Source organism: Periophthalmus magnuspinnatus, chromosome 12, assembly GCF_009829125.3.
Source record: "Periophthalmus magnuspinnatus isolate fPerMag1 chromosome 12, fPerMag1.2.pri, whole genome shotgun sequence".
NCBI lineage: Eukaryota > Metazoa > Chordata > Actinopteri > Gobiiformes > Gobiidae > Periophthalmus > Periophthalmus magnuspinnatus.
This window is the reverse complement of record NC_047137.1, coordinates 15,187,483-15,211,004: the sequence shown is the minus strand read 5'-3', so window position 1 is coordinate 15,211,004 and position 23,522 is coordinate 15,187,483. Positions and strand designations below refer to the sequence as shown.

Below are 23,522 nucleotides of genomic sequence, written 5' to 3'. Positions count from 1 at the left end.
CATCTCTTATGAGAGGGTTGTTTGGTCCAGGCCTTGTGTTGAGGTTTTGCCTGGTACTAGTTCTGTGGAGTTTAGGTTTGGGGTTGCAGGCTGGTTTATTGTATATTTGGCAGGTTAAAAAACAAACAAAAAAAACAAACAAAAAAAACAAACAATATTTACATAAATTATATTTAATATGTCACTAAAGGTAACCACTTGGAATGTAAAGGGGTCCAATAATGTTGTTAAGAAAAAGTCCATTCTGAATACCTTGAAAAAAGATTCAGTCCAAATTGCTTTCCTGCAAGAAACTCATCTTACTGATGACGAGCATAGGAAGTACTGCAGAGAATGGGTGGGTCAAGTTTTCTATTCATCTTACTCTACAAATAAAAGAGGTGTCTTAACCTTAATACATAAGAACCTCCCATTTACTGCTATAGTTACCCATAAGGACAAAGAAGGAAGGTATATTTTTGTAAAAGGTGTGTTATATGGGGAAAATGTTCTTCTTGGTAATGTTTATGCCCCAAACATACAGGATGAGGAGTTTTATACAGTGTTACTTGGGCAATTGATGGACATGGAATGTGATAATGTAATACTGGCAGGGGACTTTAACTGTGTGTTGTCCCCAGAGTTGGACAGACTTCCTCCACAATCTACTTTAACTAGGAATTCTAAAGCACTTTTGCAAATTCTTAATGAAGTAGATCTCGTTGATATTTGGCGGCATCATAATCCACTCCTGAAACATTTTACTTTCCATTCATATCCTCATATGTCGGCATCCCGTATAGATTATATTTTCCTATCAAAACGTATATGTCAACTGGTTGAACAGGTAGCTATAGGCCCTTTGGGTCTCTCTGATCATGCCCCTGTATTCCTCAGTATGCAGCCCTTGCGGGTTATCGAGCGATCTGTGTCCTGGAGAATGAATACACTGCTCTTTTTAGATGATACATTTGTGAAATTCATAACAGAGCAAACAACATTGTTTCTAGAGTGCAACGATAATGAAGGGATTGACTCAAGAACCTTGTGGGACTGCTATAAGGCTTATATGAGAGGTATGATTCTCTCGTTTACAGCTAATAAGAAAAAAGAAAGTTTAGCAAGACAACTGGAACTGGAAAACACCTTAAAACAACTAGAGAAACACTATTATGAAACACAGTCATCTGAAACACTAACTGAGCTCAAAGTGATTAGAACAACTTTGACTAACTTAATAACACGTAAGGCTGAAAAAGATATTCAGTTTGCCAAACATAGGATGTATGAATCAGCTAATAAGCCCAACCGTTTTCTAGCTCGTATTGCAAGAAATGCTCCTTCAAATACTTTTATAACAGCAATTATGGACTCTAATAACGTGAGGTGTGTAGGAAACAGAGAGATTAACACAAGCTTCAGAGATTTTTACATAAAATTGTATAGTTCTGAGAGTGACACTTCAAGGCTTAAATCAGGTTTTTTTCTGGATAACCTGGAATTTCCCAAGCTATCTGATAGTCAACTTAATATGTTGGAGTCACCTATAACTCAGCTAGAGGTGGACAAAGCAATATCTACACTTCAGTCTGGGAAATGTCCTGGGCCTGACGGCTTTCCAGTAGAGTTTTTTAAAACCATGAAGGCGAAAATAGGCAGCTTATTACTTAGAGTTTATAATAAATCTTTTGAAGAAGCCAGGCTCCCTAAATCTATGTATCAGGCTAACATTACACTTATACCTAAAAAGAGTAAAAATGTAGAATTATGTTCATCATACAGACCCATCAGCCTTCTTGGTGTTGATAATAAAATACTTTCAAAAATTCTTGCTCTCAGGTTGGAGAAAGTAATGTGTTCATTAGTGGAAGCTGATCAAACAGGTTTCATTAAGGGCAGAAACTCTTACTATAATACGAGGCGCCTGTTCAATATTATTCACTTTCTTAACTGTAATAAAATGCCTGGTGCGGTAGTTTCTATGGATGCCGAAAAGGCGTTTGATAGAATTGAATGGGAGTATGTCTTTGAAATAATGGGAAGATTCGGCTTTGGACCAAATTTTGTGAATTGGATCAAATTACTATACAAAGCACCAGCGGCCTCTGTTTTAACTAATGGCCTGCTGTCCCCTCCTTTTGAACTAGGCAGGGGTACAGCTCAGGGCAGCCCCTTGTCACCATTACTCTTCGCTTTGGCCATTGAACCCCTGGCTATGGCCATTAGACAAAATCCAAATCTTCATGGGGTCACAATTGGGGATAAAGAACATAAAATACTGTTGTATGCAGATGACATCCTTCTGACATTGACTGATCCTTCTAAATCTCTACCAGTACTGATTAGCTGTGTCGAAGAGTTTGGCCTTATATCCGGATACAAAGTGAACTTTGATAAATCTGTTATTATGACTCTGGCAGATTCAGGAAATGTTGAGCCTAAATATGTTAAGCCCTTTCGCTGGGAGCCGTCAGGTTTTATATACCTGGGAGTTAAGGTTACACCAACATTGAGTCTTTTATACAAAGAAAACATTAATGGAATGATTGTGGGTCTTAGTGAGATGTTGACAAGATGGAAGGCTCTACCAATCTCATTCCTGGGACGAATTAATCTTATAAAAATGATTATCCTACCCAAAATATTGTACCCTACTAGTATGCTCTTTGTGATTTTAAAGTCTGAAGATATAAAAGTAATTAACAAAGCAATGGTGGACTTTATTTGGGCAGGAAGGAAACCGAAACTCAAGTTAGAGACACTTCAGTTGCCCAAAGAACAAGGAGGATGGGGCCTACCTAATGTAGAGTATTATGTCCTTTCAATGCAAGCTAGGATTATTTCTGTCTGGATACATGAAAATGCAGTCCTGCCCTGGTTGAATATTGAGGTTGTTTTGTGCAAACCATCATCACCTGTCAACTTGTTGGGGAGCAAACTAAACAGTGTAACAGATACAGTTAAAGGTAATCCTCTACTCTATAATGCCCTATGGGCGTGGGGAAGACTAAGAAAACTGTTTAAAAGTAATCAGCCATTCCACATTTTATCGACTTTGATAAATAATCAGGACCTATTGCCACAAACTATAGGAACAAGTTTTACAGGATGGCACATTGCTGGGATTCATAGGTTTTTTGATCTCTTTACAAGGGGAGAATTCAAATCTTTTGAATTCCTGAAATCTCAATATTCTTTACCAAATAAAGATTTCTATAAATATTTGCAATTAAGGCATTATGTACAGCAAAAAGCTAAATCTCTTAAGCTTACACCAGAGTTGTATCATCTGGAGGTATTTCTCATTAATAATAAAGAGCATAAGCATTTTATATCTAAGTTTTATTTGGAAATATATTCCCTCAGTGTGGATAAATTGGCATGGTTAAGAAAATCTTGGGGAATTTTGCTTAAAAGTGAAGTTGATTCACAGCAATGGGATAAAATCCTAACCTTGCCATCTAAAATCTCCATTTGTAATAGGTTTAAAGAACTGCAGTACAATATTCTGCATAATGTATATATTTCTCCAAATATTTATAGTAAGTACAATGTGGGTACATCGCCAAATTGTCAAAAGTGTAAAATTCATGTGGGCACGAGGTACCACTGTTTATGGGAATGTGCTTACATCCAAACATTTTGGAATGAAGTCTGTGCCAATATTAGTAAAGCTATAGGTCAGCAGGTGGCAGGAAACCCAATGATGTGTTTACTGGGACTTATCCCTCCTTCACTGGCACAACATGAGCATATTGTTCAATCATTCTTAATGATGGCTAGGAAGAGCATTATGGTAAAGTGGGTGGGTGATGATCCTCCCTCTGTTTCCCTGTGGAAATCTCTGATGTCTGACCTCTTGTCTATGATCAAACTTGGATATTATATTGATGGAAATTCTCAGCTCTTCATGGACAGATGGAAGAAGCCACTGGAAGCAATTGGACTTAAATCTCAAATAGACTCAAATGGACAACCACTTTGGACTTGAACCACTACACACTTTTATGGATCCTGGATTGGAATATTTTATATAGATGTTTTCTAGACCAGCCTGTAACCTGTACTGTTCGTTTGTGTGTTTCATGTTGTATGTAAAAAAAGTAAGAAAAGTTATAAATAAATAATATAAAAAAAACAAAAAAACACGAGGATCATGTAGAGCGGGTTAATACGAACATTTTAAGTCCGAAACGACGAGTCTGACAGCAGCAGGTACAGAGAAAGAGGCGACGGTTTTTCAATAGAAAGTGAATTGGCGCCAGTGAAGCCTTTTAAATACATATGAACATAGAAAAGACATACAGAGATTCATTTAAATATTTGAATTAGTGTTACAAAAATTTAATTCTCGGTTACGATACTAAGGGATAGACTAAATACTCATTACCGATTCCGATAACACTCTTTCCTTAGACCACGTGTCAAACTCAAGGCCCGCGTGCCAAATGTGGCCCTTCACATCATTTTACATGGCCCCTCGACAGGGTAAATTAAAAGATATGATGGTCTTAAAATGTCATTTTATCAAGAGATACAGTTACACAGCCAAATTTTACATCTAGGAAAATGTATATGCAATTTTTTTTGTAACTTGAATAAGTAATAACTACAGATTTAGATTTATTTTACGTCTGGCCCTTTGAGAGCAGCCATTTTGGTGACGTGACCCTCGGTGAAAATGTGTTTGACGCGCCTGATTTAGACCAACAGAATGTGAATTTCGATATTAAATGGTCGTATTTTCTTTTATATTCCCATGTGGCCTTTAGATCATTTTAAAACTATTCAGAAAAGGGTCATTTTTGTCCCGTGAATGTGACTTTTTTTAGTATCGATACCTGCTCAAACGAGAGTCTAGTTTTAGTATCGATTAGTTTCTGCTTTTCGATACTTTTACAAACCCGCTGTACACACCCGCTGTGAAACTACTACATAGAATAATAAGTGAGTGATTTCGTGGTGATAAAAAGACTGGGCTAACTTAAAAATAGTGTAAATTTTGCGTGTTGTGTGGAGGCTATAAAATGCTATGCTACATTTATAGGGAATAATAGACTGAACTCTGTAATGGAAATACCCTCGGCCCGCCCCATTCTGCTCTGTAGCACTCAAGTGGAAAAGCGCCTTATGCTATCACGTCTAGTGTCTGGCCACCTCACCCACCCCCTCTCCTCTCCTCCTCCCTTCGCTCTCCCTCTCCCCTCCTCTTTTTCACCATCTCCTCTGCCCATATGTCCCTCTACATTCCCTTCTCCCTCCTTTACCTAGCCTCGCTCTCTATCGCCACGCTCTCCCCCCTCTCTATCTCGTGTTCCACATTTTCGTGTCCCCTCTTTCCCCTTTTTCTCACCTCTCTCCTTTCATGTGCCTCTCTCTCTCGCATCTCCCCATCTTCTTTGCTGTACCCGTGCTGCCCACTTTGCTCTCGTCCCCTCCGCTCTCTCTCTTTCCCCTCTTCTTCTTTTGTGATACTTCTTTACCCCTCTTCATCCACCTCTCCATCCACCCTCTTTTACCTGGGCTGGCTCTCCTGACCCCTAACACATTCTCTCCCCTCTCTCTCCTCTCCCTCCAGCTCTCCTTTACCTGGGCTGGCTCTACTGCCCCCTGTCTCTCTCTCCCCTCTCTCTCCCCTCTCTCTCCCCTCTCTCTCCCCTCTCTCTCCCCTCTATCTCCCCTCTATCTCCCCTCTATCTCCCCTCTATCTCCCCTCTATCTCCCCTCTATCTCCCCTCTATCTCCTCTCTCCCCTCCCTCCTCCTCTCCTTTATCTGGGCTGGCTTTCCTGTGCGAGGCTCTCCCCCTCTCTCCCCTCTCTCCCCCTCTCTCTCTTACCTGGGCTGACTCTCCTGTGCGACACTCTCTCCCTCTCCCCCTCCCTCCCCTCCCTCCCCTCCCTCCCCTCCCTCCCCTCCCTCCCTTCCCTCCCCCTCTCTCTCTTACCGGGGCTGACTCTCCTGTGCGAGGCTCTCCCCCCCTCTCTTTCTCTCCCTCCCCTCCCTCCCCCTCTCTCTTACCTGGGCTGACTCTCCTGTGCAATGCTCTCTCTCTCCCTCCTCTCCCTCCCTCCCCTTCCTCTCCTCCTCTCTCCTTTACCTGGGCTGACTCTCCTGTGCGACGCTCTCTCCCTCCTCTCTCTCCCTCCTCTCTCTCCCTCCTCTCCCCCCCCCCCTCTCTCTTACCTGGGCTGACTCTCCTGTGCGATGCTCTCTCCCTCCTCTCCCTCCCTCCTCTCCCTCCCCCCTCTCTCTCTTACCTGGGCTGACTCTCCTGTGCGACGCTCTCTCCCTCCCTCCTCTCCCTCCCCTCCCTCCCCCTCTCTCTCTCTTACCTGGCTGACTCTCCTGTGGATTGCTCTCTCCCTCCCTCCCTCCCCTCCCTCCCCCTCTCTCTCTTACCTGGGCTGACTCTCCTGTGCGACGCTCTCTCCCTCCATCCCTCCCTCCCTCCCCTCCCTCCCCCTCTCTCTCTCTTACCTGGGCTGACTCTCCTGTGCGATGCTCTCCCCCTCCTCTCCCTCCCTCCTCTCCCTCCCTCTCTCTCTCTTACCTGGGCTGACTCTCCTGTGGATTGCTCTCTCCCTCCCTCCTCTCCCTCCCCTCCCTCCCCCTCTCTCTCTCACCTGGGCTGACTCTCCTGTGCGACGCTCTCTCCTTTCTGGTAGGCGTGGTCGGCGATCTGAGTGGTCGACCTCTTGACGATCTGCTTCAGCTCTGGCTCCAGTCGCTCCATTATGGCTTTGATGGTCTCTGGGATTTTCTTCAGTTTGGCCAGAGCCTATAAAAATGTTACAAAACAAATAGAGCAATGAAATCACAAATGTTTGAAAACTAATCAAACCATTTATTTACTTTCTCATGGGAGCAATGAAAAAGAAAATATTGGAAAAACATGGGAATTTCACAAAGAATGAACAAACCAGGAACCTCCGTGCTCTGTAGTGTTTTGGGATTATAGTACACTTGAGTACACAGATATTATGGTCTCTAATAAGGATGCTGGTAGTAAATATCGGTGCCAATCCAGGAAAATTTGCTTCATCAGGTATCGATTCCATGATATCGTTCAGCCGATATCGTAGTTGGGCCTTTAACTGGACGTAATGAGGCCATTTACAGACCGATTTTGGCCCAGAACGTCCCATAATGTTGAACTTTAACTTTAAATTCAAACAAACTCGCTGGGTAAATAACAATTAAATCCAACAATTGGGTCAAAAAACGTTCACACATAAACAATATCAAAACTAGGACTAAACTGGGACTAAATTTGAAACTAAACTTGGACTAGAACGAGACCAAACCTCGTCTAAACTGGCCTCAAACCAGGACAAAATCATCAAATCATGTGAACGCATTCCTAAAAGTCTTTTTTATTATACTTAATACAAACATATATTTGACATTTATTTCATTAAGTTAAAATATTTTTTCTTCAGTTTTATAACATGAAGTTAAGAGAAAGTAAATGCAACTTTTACTGCTGCTACCTGCTTGTTTTTATAATTAGAACTAAATAAATGTTCTGTTGTTGTTTCAGAGCATGTGTTTTGTATTAAGCCCCGTTTGAGTTTAAGGTAAGACGAAATAAACTACTACAACAACTACTACAACTACTACTACTACTACTACAACTACAACTACTACTACTACAACTACAACTGCAACGACTACTACAACTACAACAACTACAACAACAACTACTACTACAACTGCAACAACTACTACAACTACAACAACAACTACTACTACTACAACTACAACTGCAACAACTACTACAACTACAACAACAACTACTACTACTACAACTACAACTGCAACAACTACTACAACTACAACAACTACTACAACTACAACAACTACTACTACAACTGCAACAACTACTACAACTACAACTACTACAACTACAACAACAACAACTACTACAACTGCAACGACTACTACTACTACTACAACTGCAACAACTACTACTACTACTACTACTACAACTGCAATGACTACTACAACTGCAACAACTACTACAACTACAACTGCAACAACAACTACTACAACAACTACTACTACTACTACAAGAACAACTAGTGCTACTACAACAACTACTACTACAACTAGTACAACAACAACGACTACTCCTACTACAACAACAACAACAATTACTACAAGTACTACTATAACTACAACTACAACAACTCTACGACAACTACAACATTTGTTTTTGTTATAAAATGGTCCAAATTCCTTAAATAAAGTATAAAACAGTTGTCATAAAACCTCACCTTGATCAGGATGCCCATAAACTCAGCACTGTTCTCCTCGGGGTCGACCTCAGGCGGATCTCCCTGGTTCATCTCACGGCCATCCTGTTGAACTGAGGAGAGAAAACAAAAGTCGTTAGCACAAAACAAGTCATAAAACAGAGCCGTACTAATGCGAGCGGATATTACTGCAACGCAAGTTCACATTTTGGTACAAATTAATGCGAGAAACCCTGTCCAAGTTCACAATCGTTTTCATGGTTATTATTCCACCACATAAGAGAAGAAAAGAAATAACAATATCGCCTGGTCGTCATACATGCAAATAAGTACTATAGGGTACAATAAAAATGTACACATTCACTAAAGTACATAGGATTTTAAAGTGCCTATATCCCATTTTTGTGGAGTTGAGCAAAATTTGTTTTTCCCAGTATTGATATATTATTAAAGCAGCTCTTAGGGTCAAAATAAAGGCTCATTTTTAACATTTTTATCTGTATCTTTCAAGCAAAATAACCATCACTACATTTAAACTCGCAAATGTTAATTATGTTAAGGCTGCATTCTCTTAAACAGCCACCAGAGGCCCTAAAAGTCAGTTTGAGAATTAACCAAAACAGATGAAATAGAGCAAAAACATGGAGGTGCCAGTTTTTAGATCACATCTGTTGGAAAAGAGCCAAGAAAACGAGGTGAGAGAAGCATTTATTTATTTTGTTAAAGTTTAGCTTCCACTTTCGGGTTGTGTTCACTACTGTCCCCAGTGGTTGGCTCGAGTACCGCTCCGTTGCTAAAAACCCACATGTTTTGAGGAGACAGACAGGCCCGTTGACAGAAATTCAGGGGCTAGGGGCAAGAAACCTCGCATGGGCCCCCTCTAATATAAATTAAAAGGAAGAGGGTCCAATTCTGGGCACCTAAGACCCTGTGGCCCGGGACAAAAGACCCGTTGTCCCACCTCGTCGACTCAAATGCTGACAGACAAATACAGAGAACAGACAGAACCCTCCTTGCGCATCTGTAGCGTCTAGAACATAAAACAGAAATAAGCCTTAAAACTGCTTTTTCGCTGTTTGCAACTAATTATAAATCATTTTTCCGAGAATTAGGAAGTGCAGTGTTAGCATGCTGATGTTTGTTAGCATTACAGTGATGTGAAAACTCCACTCTGGTCACTCTGGTTGTGAAAATCGCTTATAATGAATGGTAAAAAGTGACATTTTTATATCGCGCGTCTCTACTTTCAAGACTCAAATCACTTTACATTAAGGAAACACACATTCTGTCTCTCTGTGCCGTTTTTCCCCCTCTCTTCTGTGTTTGAGGCTGGAGCTGGGCGGAGACTCTGGCACCACCTCCACCTGTGAGTACAAAAGGACAAAGGACCCGACACTCTGGGCCAGATCGTCTTGTCATTTTCCGTTTTTTCTTCATGTCATGCTCCGGTTTATTCGTCCGTGTATCCGCCGCGATCCTGGAGCCACTCGGCGCCTCCGTCTCCGACCCAGCTCTCCACGACCGCTACGAACACCCCAGCCTCCGCCCCAGCGACCCACGACCTGCTCCAACTGTCTGCTCCGTCTACTTTCATTGACGTTCATATATCTGCAAATAAACTCCGTTGAACCGTTTCCCGAGTCTGTATCTTTGGTTCCTCCGTCAGTCTTTACGACACACTCATACACCAGCGTACGCAGACACTAGGCAAGGTGGATTAAGTGTCTTGCCCAAGGATACAACAACAGCATTGATCTGTAAGAGCTGGAATCGCACCGCCAACATGTGGGTTCGTGGATCTGACCGCTCAACCAATGATGTTTACATTAATTTGAACTGCAAACCTTCGGATCAGTGGACAAACGCTCGAACAAACGCAGAATGAATGAAGTTAAATAAGAACTTTAACTTTGGATTACTGCAAATTAGTTCAGTTTTTCTTGATTTTAAAACGGTAAAAATCCAGTAGAGCATCTTAAATTGGCCTAAAATATAAGTTGGTGCATCATTGTTTATTTCTTTAGCTTTTTATTTAATCAGAATAAACAGTTGAATAATTATTTTGTATTTGAATTAACATTTGGGCAACTTCCTGAGCATATTTCATTAACAGAATCATTATTTATATGTTTATATTTTCATAATTTAACATGTAAATGAATCATAGCCTTAATTATCCTGTGCTGTTACACAAGCTGCTTTCCTCCGCAGCGCCTCCATAAGACGCAGCTACATTAAGAACGAAATTGAGAGTAGCAATCGCCAATGATGGTCCAATTTTCATTACATAGGGCGTCCCAATTCCCCATGGAAGCGCGTTAAGAGAGTTAATGTTTATGACAAGGTAATGGACTTTGAGTTTATTTCCTCATTTCCTCCATTCTAACTGTAGTTTGCGCAATAATTATGAGAATTACTAGCAACAAATGAGGTGCTCTAATGTTATTATGCAAAATGGCAAAAGAGCACTGATGGATGCTATGCTACGCTACACATGCAGACGCACGAGCAGCACTGTGGAGTATTTTTGAGAACGCTGCCTCTAGAATATTACATAAATCATAGTTTTTATCTTAAAAAACTACAATCCTTTTTTTTTAACCTTTAAAAATTGGTGGCGTCATGATGTATTTTGGAGAAAGGTTTGAAGGGTGAAACTAGACGTATTTACTTTGCTCTGTCAAATACAACTACTACTACTACTACTACTACTACAACTGCTACTACGACAAGAACTACTACTATAACAATTACAAGAACTACTACAACTACTACTACAAGAACTACTACTACTACTACTACAACTACTACAACAACTACAACAAGAACTACTACTACAACAATTACAAGAACTACTACAACTACTACAACTACTACTACAACTACGACTACTACAACTACGACAACTACAACTACAACAACAAGAACTACTACAACAATTACAAGAACTACTACAACTACTACAACTACTACTACAAGAACTACTACTACAACTACGACTACTACAACTACGACTACTACAACTACGACAACTACAACTACAACAACTGCTACTACGACAAGAACTACTACTACTACAATTACAAGAACTACTACAACTACTACAACAACTACAACTACTACTACAACTACTACTACATTTGTTTTTTATTACTAAATTGTAAATTGAAGAAGTACTCAATTCTGTTACTTAAGTAAAAGTACAACTACAACAATTACAATTAGAACAACTACTACAGCAACAACTACAACAAGAACTACTACAGCTACAACAATTACTACTACTACAAGAACTACAAGAACTACTAAAACAACTACAAGAACTACAACTCCTACAAGAACTACAATTACAACTACAACAATTATTACTACATTTGGTTTTGTTACTAAATTGTAAATTGAAGAAGTACTCAAGTCAGTGTTACTTAAGTAAAAGTACAGATACCAGAGCAAAAAAAAAGTAAAAGAATCATATGAAAAATCTAAAAGTATTCAAGTACCAGTTCGCACATATTTTGAGATAGAATAAAGCATCAAATGTAGTGATTTTGCTCAACAGAATCAACTGAATTTTCCAGCAGTTTTTCTTTGTGTATATATTTTTGAACAATATTTGAGGGCTGTGTATACTAGTGTGTCACAACTAGAGATCGACAGATAGTTGTACTTTTTAGAGTTTTTAGAGTATCAGATATCAGCCTTGAATCTCCAGCACAGGCCGATTTTGGTTTCGGCCAACGTTCTTGACTTATATTAACACTATAATACAAAGATATAACTGCACAAACATGAGTACAGCTCAGCTCTTACAGGTTTGTGGTAAAAAAAAGGGGCTATGTGTGAGTTTATAGTAAATTTAAATGACCCCGTATCGGTCGAGCTGAAGTCACAACACTAAAATTTTCAAGTTGCTTTCAATAGTAAGAAAAATATACTGTAATATTTACCGTGTGGTCTTAGGACACGTCCATATGTATTTTTAAATATTGATACTTGTTTAAATGAGTATCAAACTATGTCTAGGTGCCAATTTCTGTGACAACCCAATACCCAAACAGGCAATAAATCACATATTGCTTTGGCGTTTTTTTGGGGTTTTTTTTTTGTTTGTTTTGTTATATTGTCCATTTTATGATGAATTGAGAAATCCTTTATTTGATGAAATGTTCCGGTGTAATGACGACGATGGTTGTTTCATTCTCATGTTTATACGTTTGCTTCATTTCTCTGTAAAGTCTGGAAGAAACGGCAAATAAGTTTGTTTAAATGAATCTGTTGTTTTTTGTAAGACACGTCTGACAAATGTCCTGTTGTATTTTATTGTATTTTGTTAATGGTGTTTTATAATCTCATTAAAGGGCTCTCTTTCACCATCTCCTCTCCACATTCCCTTCTCCTCCCTTTACCTAGCCTAGCTCTCTATCGCCAAACTCTCCCCCTCTCCATCTCACTCTCGTGTCCCCTCTTTCCACTTCCTCTCCCCTCTCTTCTTTTATGTACCTCTCCGTCTCTTGCATTTCCCCATCTTCTTTGCTGTACTCGGGCTGCCCTCTTTGCTCTGGTCTCCTCCGCTCTCTCTCCTCCCTCTGCTTTTATCCTTTTGCATTACCTCTCTTTCCCTCTCTCGTTCCCACTCTTTTTTACCTGGGCTGGATCTCCTGCCCCTCTTCTCTCTCTATCCCATCTCTCCCCTTTCTCTCTCCCTTCTCTTTACCCCTTCTCTCCTCTCTTCCCTCTCTCTCTGCTCTCTCTCCCCTCCCTCCTCTCTATTTACCCTCTCTCTCTGCTCTCCTCTCTCCCCTCTCTCTCTGCTCTCTCCTCTCTCTCTCCCCTCTCTTTAACCCCCTCTCTGCTCTCTACCTCTCTCCCCTCTCTTTACCCCCTCTCTCTCTGCTCTTTCTCTCCTCTTTTTACCCCCTCTCTCTGCTCTCTCCCCTCTCTTTACCCCCTCTCCCCCTGCTCTCTCCTCTCTCTCTCTCCCCTCTCTTTACCCCCCTCTCTCTGCTCTCTACCCTCTCTCCTCCCTCTCTTTACCCCCTCTCTCCCCTCTGTTTACCTCCTCTCTCTGCTCTCTACCTTTCTCCTCTCTCCCCTCTCTTTACCCCCTATCTCTCTGCTCTCTCCTCTCTCTCTCCCCTCTCTTTAGCCCCTCTCTCTCTCTCCTCTCTCTCTCCTCTCTTTACCCCCTCTCTCTACCCTCTCTCCTCTCTCTCTCTCCCCCTTTCCTGACAACAGACGTCTGACAAATGTCCTGTTGTATTTTAATGTTCTCTGTTAATGGTGTTTTATAAGCTCATTAAAGAGTATAGCATTTTTTTGAATGCAAGACACAATAATAAAAACAGACTCATTCATTCATTCATATTTTAAGCCAGATGTCCTTCCTGACTGTTCCGTTTATCTGGACTACTATCTCTGCTACTACTACTACCATTTCATACTGTTCTATTCTCTGTTCTTTCTCTCTTTCTCATGCTAAAACGTTTCAGTTGCTGTTACCTAAAACACAATAACACACCTCAACGTTGCGATATGAACAGCGCTCGTGGTCACTTGGCATCCGCGTCAGGAAAAAAAACAAAAAAAACAAGCGAAGCGAAGCGAGCGAGCCTCCAATGCCAAGCGTGGGTGGGGAAAAAGTGCCAGGCTTAATATAAAACTCCGAAACACCACGAGGGGACACCGAGTTATTGCCGGATTAACTTTTTTCATTATCTTCTTGTTTGCGTTCCACTGTGCTTTGCCTGGGAGAAACGCGGCGGTCTCTCCATACGCCCCTGCAACCAAAGAGATGTTATTCTGTACAGTTAGATCAGATGCTGTTAGGAGCTGATCGGAGAATAATCAAGGCCGTTCCCCGCTGTGATGGCTGACATGAAAAGTACTAATGGGGCACCAAAAGGGCATATGGTAATTGCCACGTAACAGGGAGAAAAATATATATATATCTACATACATCTGTGATTGCATATAGGAGGTTGGCTTTAGTGTGGTGTGGACATTATAGAGGAAATGTATGTGTTTAGTCTATTACGCATTGGGAGTACGGACAAAACGTAAACCTAGCTTCACTTTAAACATGGATTATTGCCCCCTTCTGGTCTATATTTTATTTTTGAAGCGTACACAAAGATTCTTGGCAGTGATGTTCTGTCTTTTACTTCACTTATTTCATTTAACTTTCGCAAGATGGATAAGAAACGTTTTGTATTTCTTGAAATTGGAAAAATTAGACACACTTTAAAGAGAACCACACAGCAATTTTTAGACACCTGGACTCCATTTTTTTTATTATTTTGAGGGACAACAAACACCTCTCAAAGAAGGGAACACTGTCTGATTTTACCTACACATTTGTTTTGTTTTTTTGTTTTGTTTTATTTTTTTTCCTTCTTTCTGCCTTTTTAAATATTTTTTATTTTTTTATTTTTTTTTATTATTACTATTATTCAAATATTGCAAAGTTGTAGTTTCTCCTGGACAGTTGTAATGGCAATTATCTCATAAAAATCATAAAAAATGTAGCATGAAAAATGATGGTCTTCTCTTATGATTTCGTTTATCGTGTGGATTACGTTCTAAAAATAACCCGCAATACTCGAAATCCGCGAAGTATCAGCTTTATTTTTTACAATTATTCTATATGTTTTTGCTGTAAAACCCCTCACCACACACTTTATACACTTTTCTCACACAGGCGTTAACATTTTCTCACATTTCTCTCTCGTTTAAACTCTCTCACAGTTCAAACCTTCGTAGGCGTCTTTGTCGGTGCAGAACGTTTCATCGACGCTGGGGGTTTTGTCGGGGAGGAAACAAATTGCAAACGTACAGCACTTCAGAGTCACACTGCGATCCAACGTTTATGTAAATTTACTAACCTAATAAAGAGGCTCACACAGGACTGGTACCTCAACAGCTTTAAACTCTGTCCGCGAAATACAGACTTGATCTTTGAACGTTTAAGCACCAAACAAACTATATTTTTGACTGTGTTTAAATGTGTGCGCTCTATGGGTCCTCTTTATTTGAGGGAGTTCCTGCAGCTCTATAGTCCACCTTGAGGTCAGCTGTGCCCAAAGCCAGGCCCAAAACCAGAGGAGACAGCACCCAGAATATGGAACAGCGCCCTCTGCCTGTCAGATCCTCTCAGTCTTTAACCCTATAGCGTCGGATGCTATCGCCGCCGATAGACTCGCGGTTACGGACTTTCCACTACCGTAACTCCGCAACCAATCGTGCTATCGTGTAAATTCAAACGGCGTCTCAAAGCAGAGGCATGGGGCTATTTAAATATGTTACTGTCATTACGGGAATGTGCTTAAGTCGTCCCCTCGAAGACGACCAGTCAGAGCGCAGGTACCACAGAGGTTCTCCCAGTCGGTTATTTGATGCGTCAAAGGAAAAATAACGATGGATAGAGGCGTAAAATAGAAGTAGTTGTGTGAAAAAAGGCAAAAGTACACGCTGATACTTCCTTTAACATGATTTTATGGCTGAAAACGAAAAGTCTAGACGAGTTATAATGGTCTGTAATGTTCTCAGTCCTTAAAACGTTAATGCAGATTAAGACTAGACTGAAAACCCACTTCTTCTCCCTGGCATTTAACACTAGCTAGACAGGATATCTTCTCCCGTGTATCGCGTTATCTCTGTATATTTGTTTTTTCTTGACTTTTATGTGAAGCACTTTGGTCAGCTGAAGTTGTTTTAAACGGGCTATATAAATAAAGTTGAATTGAATTGCTGTTTTATGGGTGAAATGTAATGCGCTGTCGTCTATACAGTCAACAAAGTAATTGCTATAGACCTGAACCCTAACCCTATTGTAAGAAAGGAGCGTATTCAGTGCAAATAATACTTTAGACAACATAAGTGGAAAAATAAGCAGCTATAGAAAGTAAATAACTGGTTTTCTTCGTCCTTTGCCACTCAAAGCTCCTTACATCAAAGCCCCATTCAACCTCACAAACGCTCTCACATTCATAATCTACGATCACGACGAGAACGACGGGGGAAGGCAGGTCAATGTTTTGCTCAACGACACATCAGCAGTAAGAAACACACACGACGCGCAAAACAGGTGACTCTAAACATCACAGATTTTCAACATTGTGTGGATTTGAATGCAGCTTGTTCCAGTTATGTGTAGTTTTATCGAATATTTAAATATGCTTTATATTGTACACAAGCTCACAAATGAATGCTGTCGTTGTGTCCTTGGGCAAGACACTTAACGCACTTCCTTCCCAGCGTCTGTGTACACTTGTGTGTGAATGCGTGAGTGTTTCCTTAATGTAATGCGCTTTGAGTGACTTGTCCACATGTGTAGCACTTTTCCACCTTCAAAATTGTCAGTATCCGTCGTTTAATGAAAGAAAAACTCGCAATTGTCACAGAAATAACTTGAATCTGACAAAAGTAATAATAAATAAAAATTCTATGAAATGTAACTAATCAAAGTCAGACATTTCTTTTCGACCAGGCTTCAACAGAATTATTAAAAAAAATAAAAACTCATGAAACAGGCCTGGACAAAAATGATGGTACCCCTAGAAAAGACAGAAAATAATGTGACCAAAGGGACATTTTAATCCAAGGTGTGTCCACTAATCAGCATCACAGGTGTCTAGAATCTTGTAATCAGTCCAAAACTCAACATGGACCAGAGGAAGCAAAGGAAAGATTCGTCTCAGGAGATTAGAAAGACAATTACAGACAAGTATGTTAAAGGTAAAGGCTATAAGACCATCTCCAAGCAGCTTGATGTTCCTCTGACTACAGCTACACATGTTATTCAGAAATTTAAGATCCATGGGACTGTACCCAACTGTCACACAGGTAAACTGGACTCAAATGCAACACAAAGCAGAAAAAAACGTTTAGAAACTACAACAGGAAGTGTCCTTTTAACAGGTAATTCCGAATATGGTAAATCAGGCAAATAAAACAACTGAGGAAAGATGTCTTATTTAAAATCAACAAAAATCTCATCCAACAATGGGAATTCAAAAGGGGAAACAGGCTGGGGAATAAAGTCAAGAACAGGTAACTCAAACAGGGATAAATGCACGTTCAGGATTTCAGAAATGCAAGAGGGTATTGCAGATATAGGGCTTGATAGTTCCATTTGACTGTTCAACAATCTACAGAAGCAGTATATATACAGACGACCCTGGGCTGATTAACAAACGAGAGGAAGCTGCAGGGAAAACGGGAAGGTAACAAAAGAAGGGCCGGAACAGGCTGAAAAAAGGACTGGGAAAAGCAAAAAAACATGCAGAACTGTGACACCAACCTCCCTAGACGTGGCCGCAGGAGGAAAACTGTATGTATTAGGTAGATAGAGACATTAAAATAAACAAACCTCCAGTTAATCTTTCCCACGTATGACAATAAAATGCGAACAATACTCTTAGAAACTCATGTCTTGTTTTGTTTTGTTACACATCAGCTTGTCGGCCATCGATTGCTCCGGATTCTAAACAATCTAACCGATCGATCTGTAGTGACGACCCTTCGCTTACAGCTTGTTTTTGTTTTAAAATAAAGTGAGATCATTACCACTGCCGGATCCGGGCGTGCTGAACTGTGAGGTGTCCAGAAGTTTGCGAGGAGTGGAGAGGCTGCTCACGTCCAGAGGCGGCATCGGGGAAGAGTCTTTCGTCAGAGAGCTAAAGAGAGGGAAAAGAAAAGGTTATCATTGGAGTATGCACGTATACAGTTCTGTTAATGTATATTCTGGTAAAAATGTGGTTTCCGAGGAGCCATATCATAGTACGAATCAACCTTGAAGACTGTATTTGCGACTAAAATGACACAGATTTGAAGTTTCTGGAAGTTCTACCGTTTGAGGTTAAGTACAAATTTCCTTCTGTTGTATTCATAAAATCCTCAAATAAATAAATAACATGTTTTATTTGTATTTGTCCTGTTATTGCTCGAGATGCAGAACACACACTTCTTCAATACTTTACGAAAATATGAGTCTGGTCACATGGGCATGATTGACAGATGGACTGGCCAATCGGGGACAGGCATGGTCCGTCCATATTGGAAAAAATAAGGAAAAAAATATCACAAGCAGCTGAAAAACCTGGCTGATTTCTGCAGAATCAATGAGCGCTAAACGTGCTAAACTGTGTTAATCTGCGGTGAGATAAATTTGATTTTAACTAATCTGATTGGACGATCACGTTTGACCGGGCTCAAGACGCAACAGAGGACGAGGAGACCGGACTGATATCAATCTGTATAAAAAATTAACCCGAGAGATATCAGTCTGGATTTATCGGGCAAAACAATAATTTGTACTTCATGTTTTGCCTGGAAAAAGGTTAAAAAATAAACTTCAATAAGCTCCAAAGTGTTCTCCCTGTGTCGAATTTCCAGTTTTTCACATCAACATAAAAAGGTGAATCCTCCATGTTGGTACTCCTGACCGTGACCATAGCTCTACCTCGACATGTTGCCATAGCAGCGCTGAACGAAACCTCTCAAACGCAAAGGAAAAAGCAGCAGGGTTTTGAAGATTTACATTCTTCCTGTTCATTTTGTTCATGCCGTTAATGTTTAAGGCACAAAACAGCTGTATTTATGTTAGTTATTTTAGTTTTGACTCTTTAGATTGGTGTTAAAATGAAATGGCATGAGCAATAAATACAAAAATACATAAATAACTGCAGAGGGGAAAATGTCCTACAGGAAAAATAACATGTCTTTTCCATAGTCCCGTCACGATAATCACTGTATCAACACATCGTTCAACGTATAAAAGATAAAACAGTGTATTTTGTGTACGTTTTCTTCGCACTACTTGGAAATTCGTGGTTATTCTTTGGCTTTATGATACTATTTAAGCTGTAAAAAATTGAGAAAATGACTTCTATGACTCATTACAGACACGTTTATTTATATCGGCTCATTATTTTTTAACAATATTGTCGATTTGGAACAGTTTTCGTGATTTAAATCTGCTGTATTTCCGTGTCAGCGGCATAAATTTGTGTCAGCATCATCGTTTACCGTCTACATCTTCTTAAACAATATGTCACGCTTCAAAATCCGCGATCCAACCTCCAAACTTTCATTCGACCGACTGCGCTTCTACCGTCGCTTATCAACTGCAAAACGTACACCGAATTTTCCGTCAGACATATTTTTATTATAACAAAGTCTAGCATCTCGGGGTAGCGTTGCCTCTGCTTTCCAATGAGTCATTTATCAAGCCTTCGCCGGCGGAGGGAGCGATCCGGGCCCTTTTAAGCTCGGGCGTATCAACACAATGTTCCTGCTAAGTGAGTGAGCGTATGAGGAGGTGGGCCGGTTGTTAGACGAGACCTTATACGACGAGGCCAAACCCTGTCGCTGCCTGACCCCAGGTAATAAATCACAAAACCTCCCCGGCCGACCGCATTGCCATAATTACTGTACAGCACATACACAGTCACACACGCGAAAACGCACTTGTAAACAGCCAAAACTGAACGATTTAAACGCGTAAAACGGTAATACAAACTGCGTGTCTAAAGCCGTATCACCGTACTTTCTGTAATAGGCTACGGTGATGCATCGGGGTAAACAAAAAACAAAGGAAAAAGATTCGGTTCACCTCGTATTATCCTTCAAGTGACTTCGAAACAAAACAAAAGCAGATATTGTGGGGCTGATATTACTTCTAAAGCAATAAATTCCAAATCCTGTTTCATCACTTAAAGGCTTTGTAACTTATTTTTTCCATTTGTAGGTTTGTATTTGAGCAAAATGTGGCCAAGTGCAGATATTTCGTACAAGCAGGTCTAGAGGCTAAAATACATCTGCTGTGTGTTGTCTGTAATTAAAGCGTTTCATTGACCGATGACTAGGAAGTGTGTGTTGGCATGCTAGTTGTGCTCGGATGGGAAACCGCTGATAATACCAAGTGTCACAGTGCGCTGCGATTTTCAAAAAAAGTCATTGTTGGAGAGTATAAAATGGGGCGTGCTCAAGGTGTCACGATTTTGCGATACTTCGAGCAAAGAAATGGGAAAATATTTGGTTACACACTACCAAAAACGTGCATAACGATGTATTTTAGGCTAAACACTGACACACACGTCGGTGAAGGAAGACGCCCCCTACGCTCGGCAAATGGAAGGACATCGTGAAAGAAATTTGCGTTATGGAGAGACTTACCGTAAATTTCGCACTATAAGCTGCTACTTTTTCCCCACTCTTGGAACCCTGTGGTCTAATTTATAGATTTTTACTGGTTAACAGCCACCGGGGGGCGCTCTCTAGCAGTAAACGCAAAAGTGAGACGGACGTGGGGAAAGATTATGCGCTGAAGAATACACTAGTTTTGATTCTGAACTGTCATTTTCTGCGTCTTTTAAGTTAAAGGCGATGGATCTGATGTCAAAACGAAGGAAATAGATCCACTGCACGTAAGTTTGGCGTCAAAGAATCGATGGTGCGACGTTGGAGGCAGCAGAGGGAAGAATTTAGTAGATGTAAAAAGACGACAAAATCTTTCAGAGGAAATAAAAGCAGACGGCTCGTGTTGATGCTGTTATATTTTCTAAACCTGTAGTATGTTCATCCCGTGTTGGTGCCGATTTACAGGCACAATTTGGAAAAAAAAAAACTTTAATTAAAACTCACATATCTCTGTGTACCGTCTTTCTGTGTAAATATCTCGTGTTGCAACATATTTGTAACATGCGGCTTATGTATGTACAACATTTATTTTATTTTTCAAATTTAGCGGGTGCGGCTCAATAGTCCAAAATTTACTGTACATATATTCCAAGGTTACAAAAAGAAAAATATGAAGAACACTGGGAAAAATGGATATTGTATTTAAATGACAGCTGATCTGTTATTGTGTCCTCAAGCAAGACACTTCACCCACATTGTCTAGCGTGAATGTGATGTGTGAGGGAGTGTTGGTGGTGGTCGAAGGGTTAGTGGCGACAAAGTTAGCTTAGCACCACTGGGTATGGAATGAATGAATAATGCGCAAAGCTTTAAAGTCACTGGAAAAGTGCGATATAAGACTCCGCAGTGATGAGTTTATAAGCGTTTTTCAGAGATCGAAGTGAATCATTTGGATGAGGTAAGTGAGGAGTAACCACTGCAAACTGTTTAAAATTTTATCGTGGGGGTCACGTTCTAAAAATAACCCACGATAAACGAAATCCACGAAGTATCAGGTTTATTTTTTATATTTATTCTATGTGTTGCATCTGTAAAACCCCTCACCACACACTTTATACACTTTTCTCACACAGGCGTTAACATTTTCTCACATTTCTCTCTTGTTTAAACTCTCTCAAAGTTCAAACCTTCGTAGCTGCGCAAAAAAAAATTTGCAAGTGTTCTCTGGTTTTATGAATGTCCTGAGCGTCAAGTTCAAACTAAAACTAGAGCCAAATGTTAAAATATCTCATTGTGTTGAAGTTTTGGTTCAGTAATTGGTTTCGTGTCCATCCATATTGTGAATAATTGAGCTTAGATTCTTAACAGCCATAAAAAATACAAATAATCTCTACTAAAACTCTATAAAAATGTATAATGATGGAGTAGACCTTGTTTAAACCTGAATACTTTGTCATGTAATGAGGCAAGACATAATTTTGTAGCCAAACAATAAAATCTAAATCCATATTATACAGAAATATTCATAACACAGACAAAGTGATTCAAGTGTTTTGGCAAGTTGGTAAAAATTATTGTTACAGTAATTAGTGTAATAAGAAGAATAAGTGGATGAAGTTGATGAAGAAGAAGTTGATGAATAAGATGAATAAGAAAAAGATGAAGTAGTTGAAGAAGAAGATGAAGTTGATGATGAAGAAGAAGAAAAAGATGAAGTTGATGAAGAAAAAATTGATGAAGAAGAAAAAGAAGTAGTTGAAGATGAAGTTGATGAAGTGGAAGAAGATGAAGTTGATGAAGAAGATGAAGGAGAAAAAGAAGATGAAGTTGATGAAGAAAAAGTTGATGACGAAGAAAAAGTAGTTGTAGAAGAAGATGAAGATGTTGAAGAAGAAGAAGAAGATGAAGTTGTTGAAGAAGAAGATGAAGTTGATGAAGAAGAAGAGGAAGAAGATGAAGAAGAAGATGAAGTTGATGAAGAAAATGAAGAAGAAGAAGAAAATGAAGTTCATGAAGAAGAAGATGAAGTAGAGGAAGAGGAAGAAGATGAAGTTGATGAAGAAGAAGATGAAGTTGATGAAGAAGAAAAAGTTGAAGAACAAGAAGTTGATGAAGAAGAAGAGGAAGAAGAGGAAGAAGGCACTACTATATGAGGTAATAGTCCAAACTAGTCCTGTGCCTATAATCCTAATACAACACAACACAATAATACAAATGTCCTGTTTATTCAACTACATGATGTGACTATAGACTGTTTATATAAATGGACAAAGCTAACACGCTAGCTGCCACGTCCTAAACAGCAAGTGATCATGCGCGTGCACTTCCGGCTCCACTGAATATGGCTCCAATTCACTTTCTATTGAAAAACTGTGTCCCCTCTCTCTGTACCTGCTGCTGTCAGACTTGTCATTTTGGTCTTAAAAAGTTCGTGTTAACCCGCTCTACTTCTTCATACAGAATGTAACCACGTTCATACTCGTGTGGTTTTCCCAGCAGCCTCACATCTAAGTACTAACAGGATCAGACTTAGACGAGAAGGTGTGGCCTCTTATGTCTGACTGTCGTAGAGGACCTTACCCGGGCGGTCTTGCGGCGTTCTTGTCCCTGTTCTTGTGTCCCAGGCGGCTGGTGGACTTGATGTACAGGTGTCGATGCAGCTCGTCGATCAGCACCAGGTGAATGTTGAGCTTTTTACTGTGAAGCTCCAGCCGCAGATCTGAGAGGCCCTCCACCTGCACCAAATCCCCGTCCAACGAGTCCACGGCGGACACCTGCACAAGAAAACGCACAAACACGGGGTTTAGGGATGACTGATGTGGACCACAGTTATTTTAAATGAACGAAAACTGTTCTATTCAGATTCTTAATGAGCTTATTTTCTCTTTTCATACATGATATAATTGGTATTAAAATTGTTCCTATCTCCAAAAATACAACTGCAATATTATTCATTTTTTACACTACTCTCATTCTCAAAGTTTCCACCCTTTGCTTTGTTAAAAAATATTTAGTAGAGTCACTTTTTTCCTTCACTACTAACTAATTAACTCTATATATCGTTCTTCATATATCTGATGTCTTACATATGTATAAAATGTAGAAAGTAGTGAACAAAAGTAGAAAAAGTAGTGAAAAATAGATTGAA

General features: G+C 40.0%; 1 protein-coding gene across 1 annotated transcript in view; it reads right to left on the bottom strand.

The window, feature by feature from the left end:
• Positions 1 to 23,522, bottom strand: part of exoc4 (exocyst complex component 4) — a 266,766-nt gene that overhangs the window by 228,396 nt on the left and 14,848 nt on the right. The window contains exons 4-7 of the mRNA XM_033976073.2: positions 22,955 to 23,148; positions 17,801 to 17,910; positions 8,258 to 8,349; positions 6,605 to 6,759 (exon numbers count right to left, since the gene is read on the bottom strand). Of these exons, the coding sequence (XP_033831964.1) occupies positions 6,605 to 6,759; positions 8,258 to 8,349; positions 17,801 to 17,910; positions 22,955 to 23,148 (551 nt within the window). The remainder of the gene's footprint in view (positions 1 to 6,604; positions 6,760 to 8,257; positions 8,350 to 17,800; positions 17,911 to 22,954; positions 23,149 to 23,522) is intronic.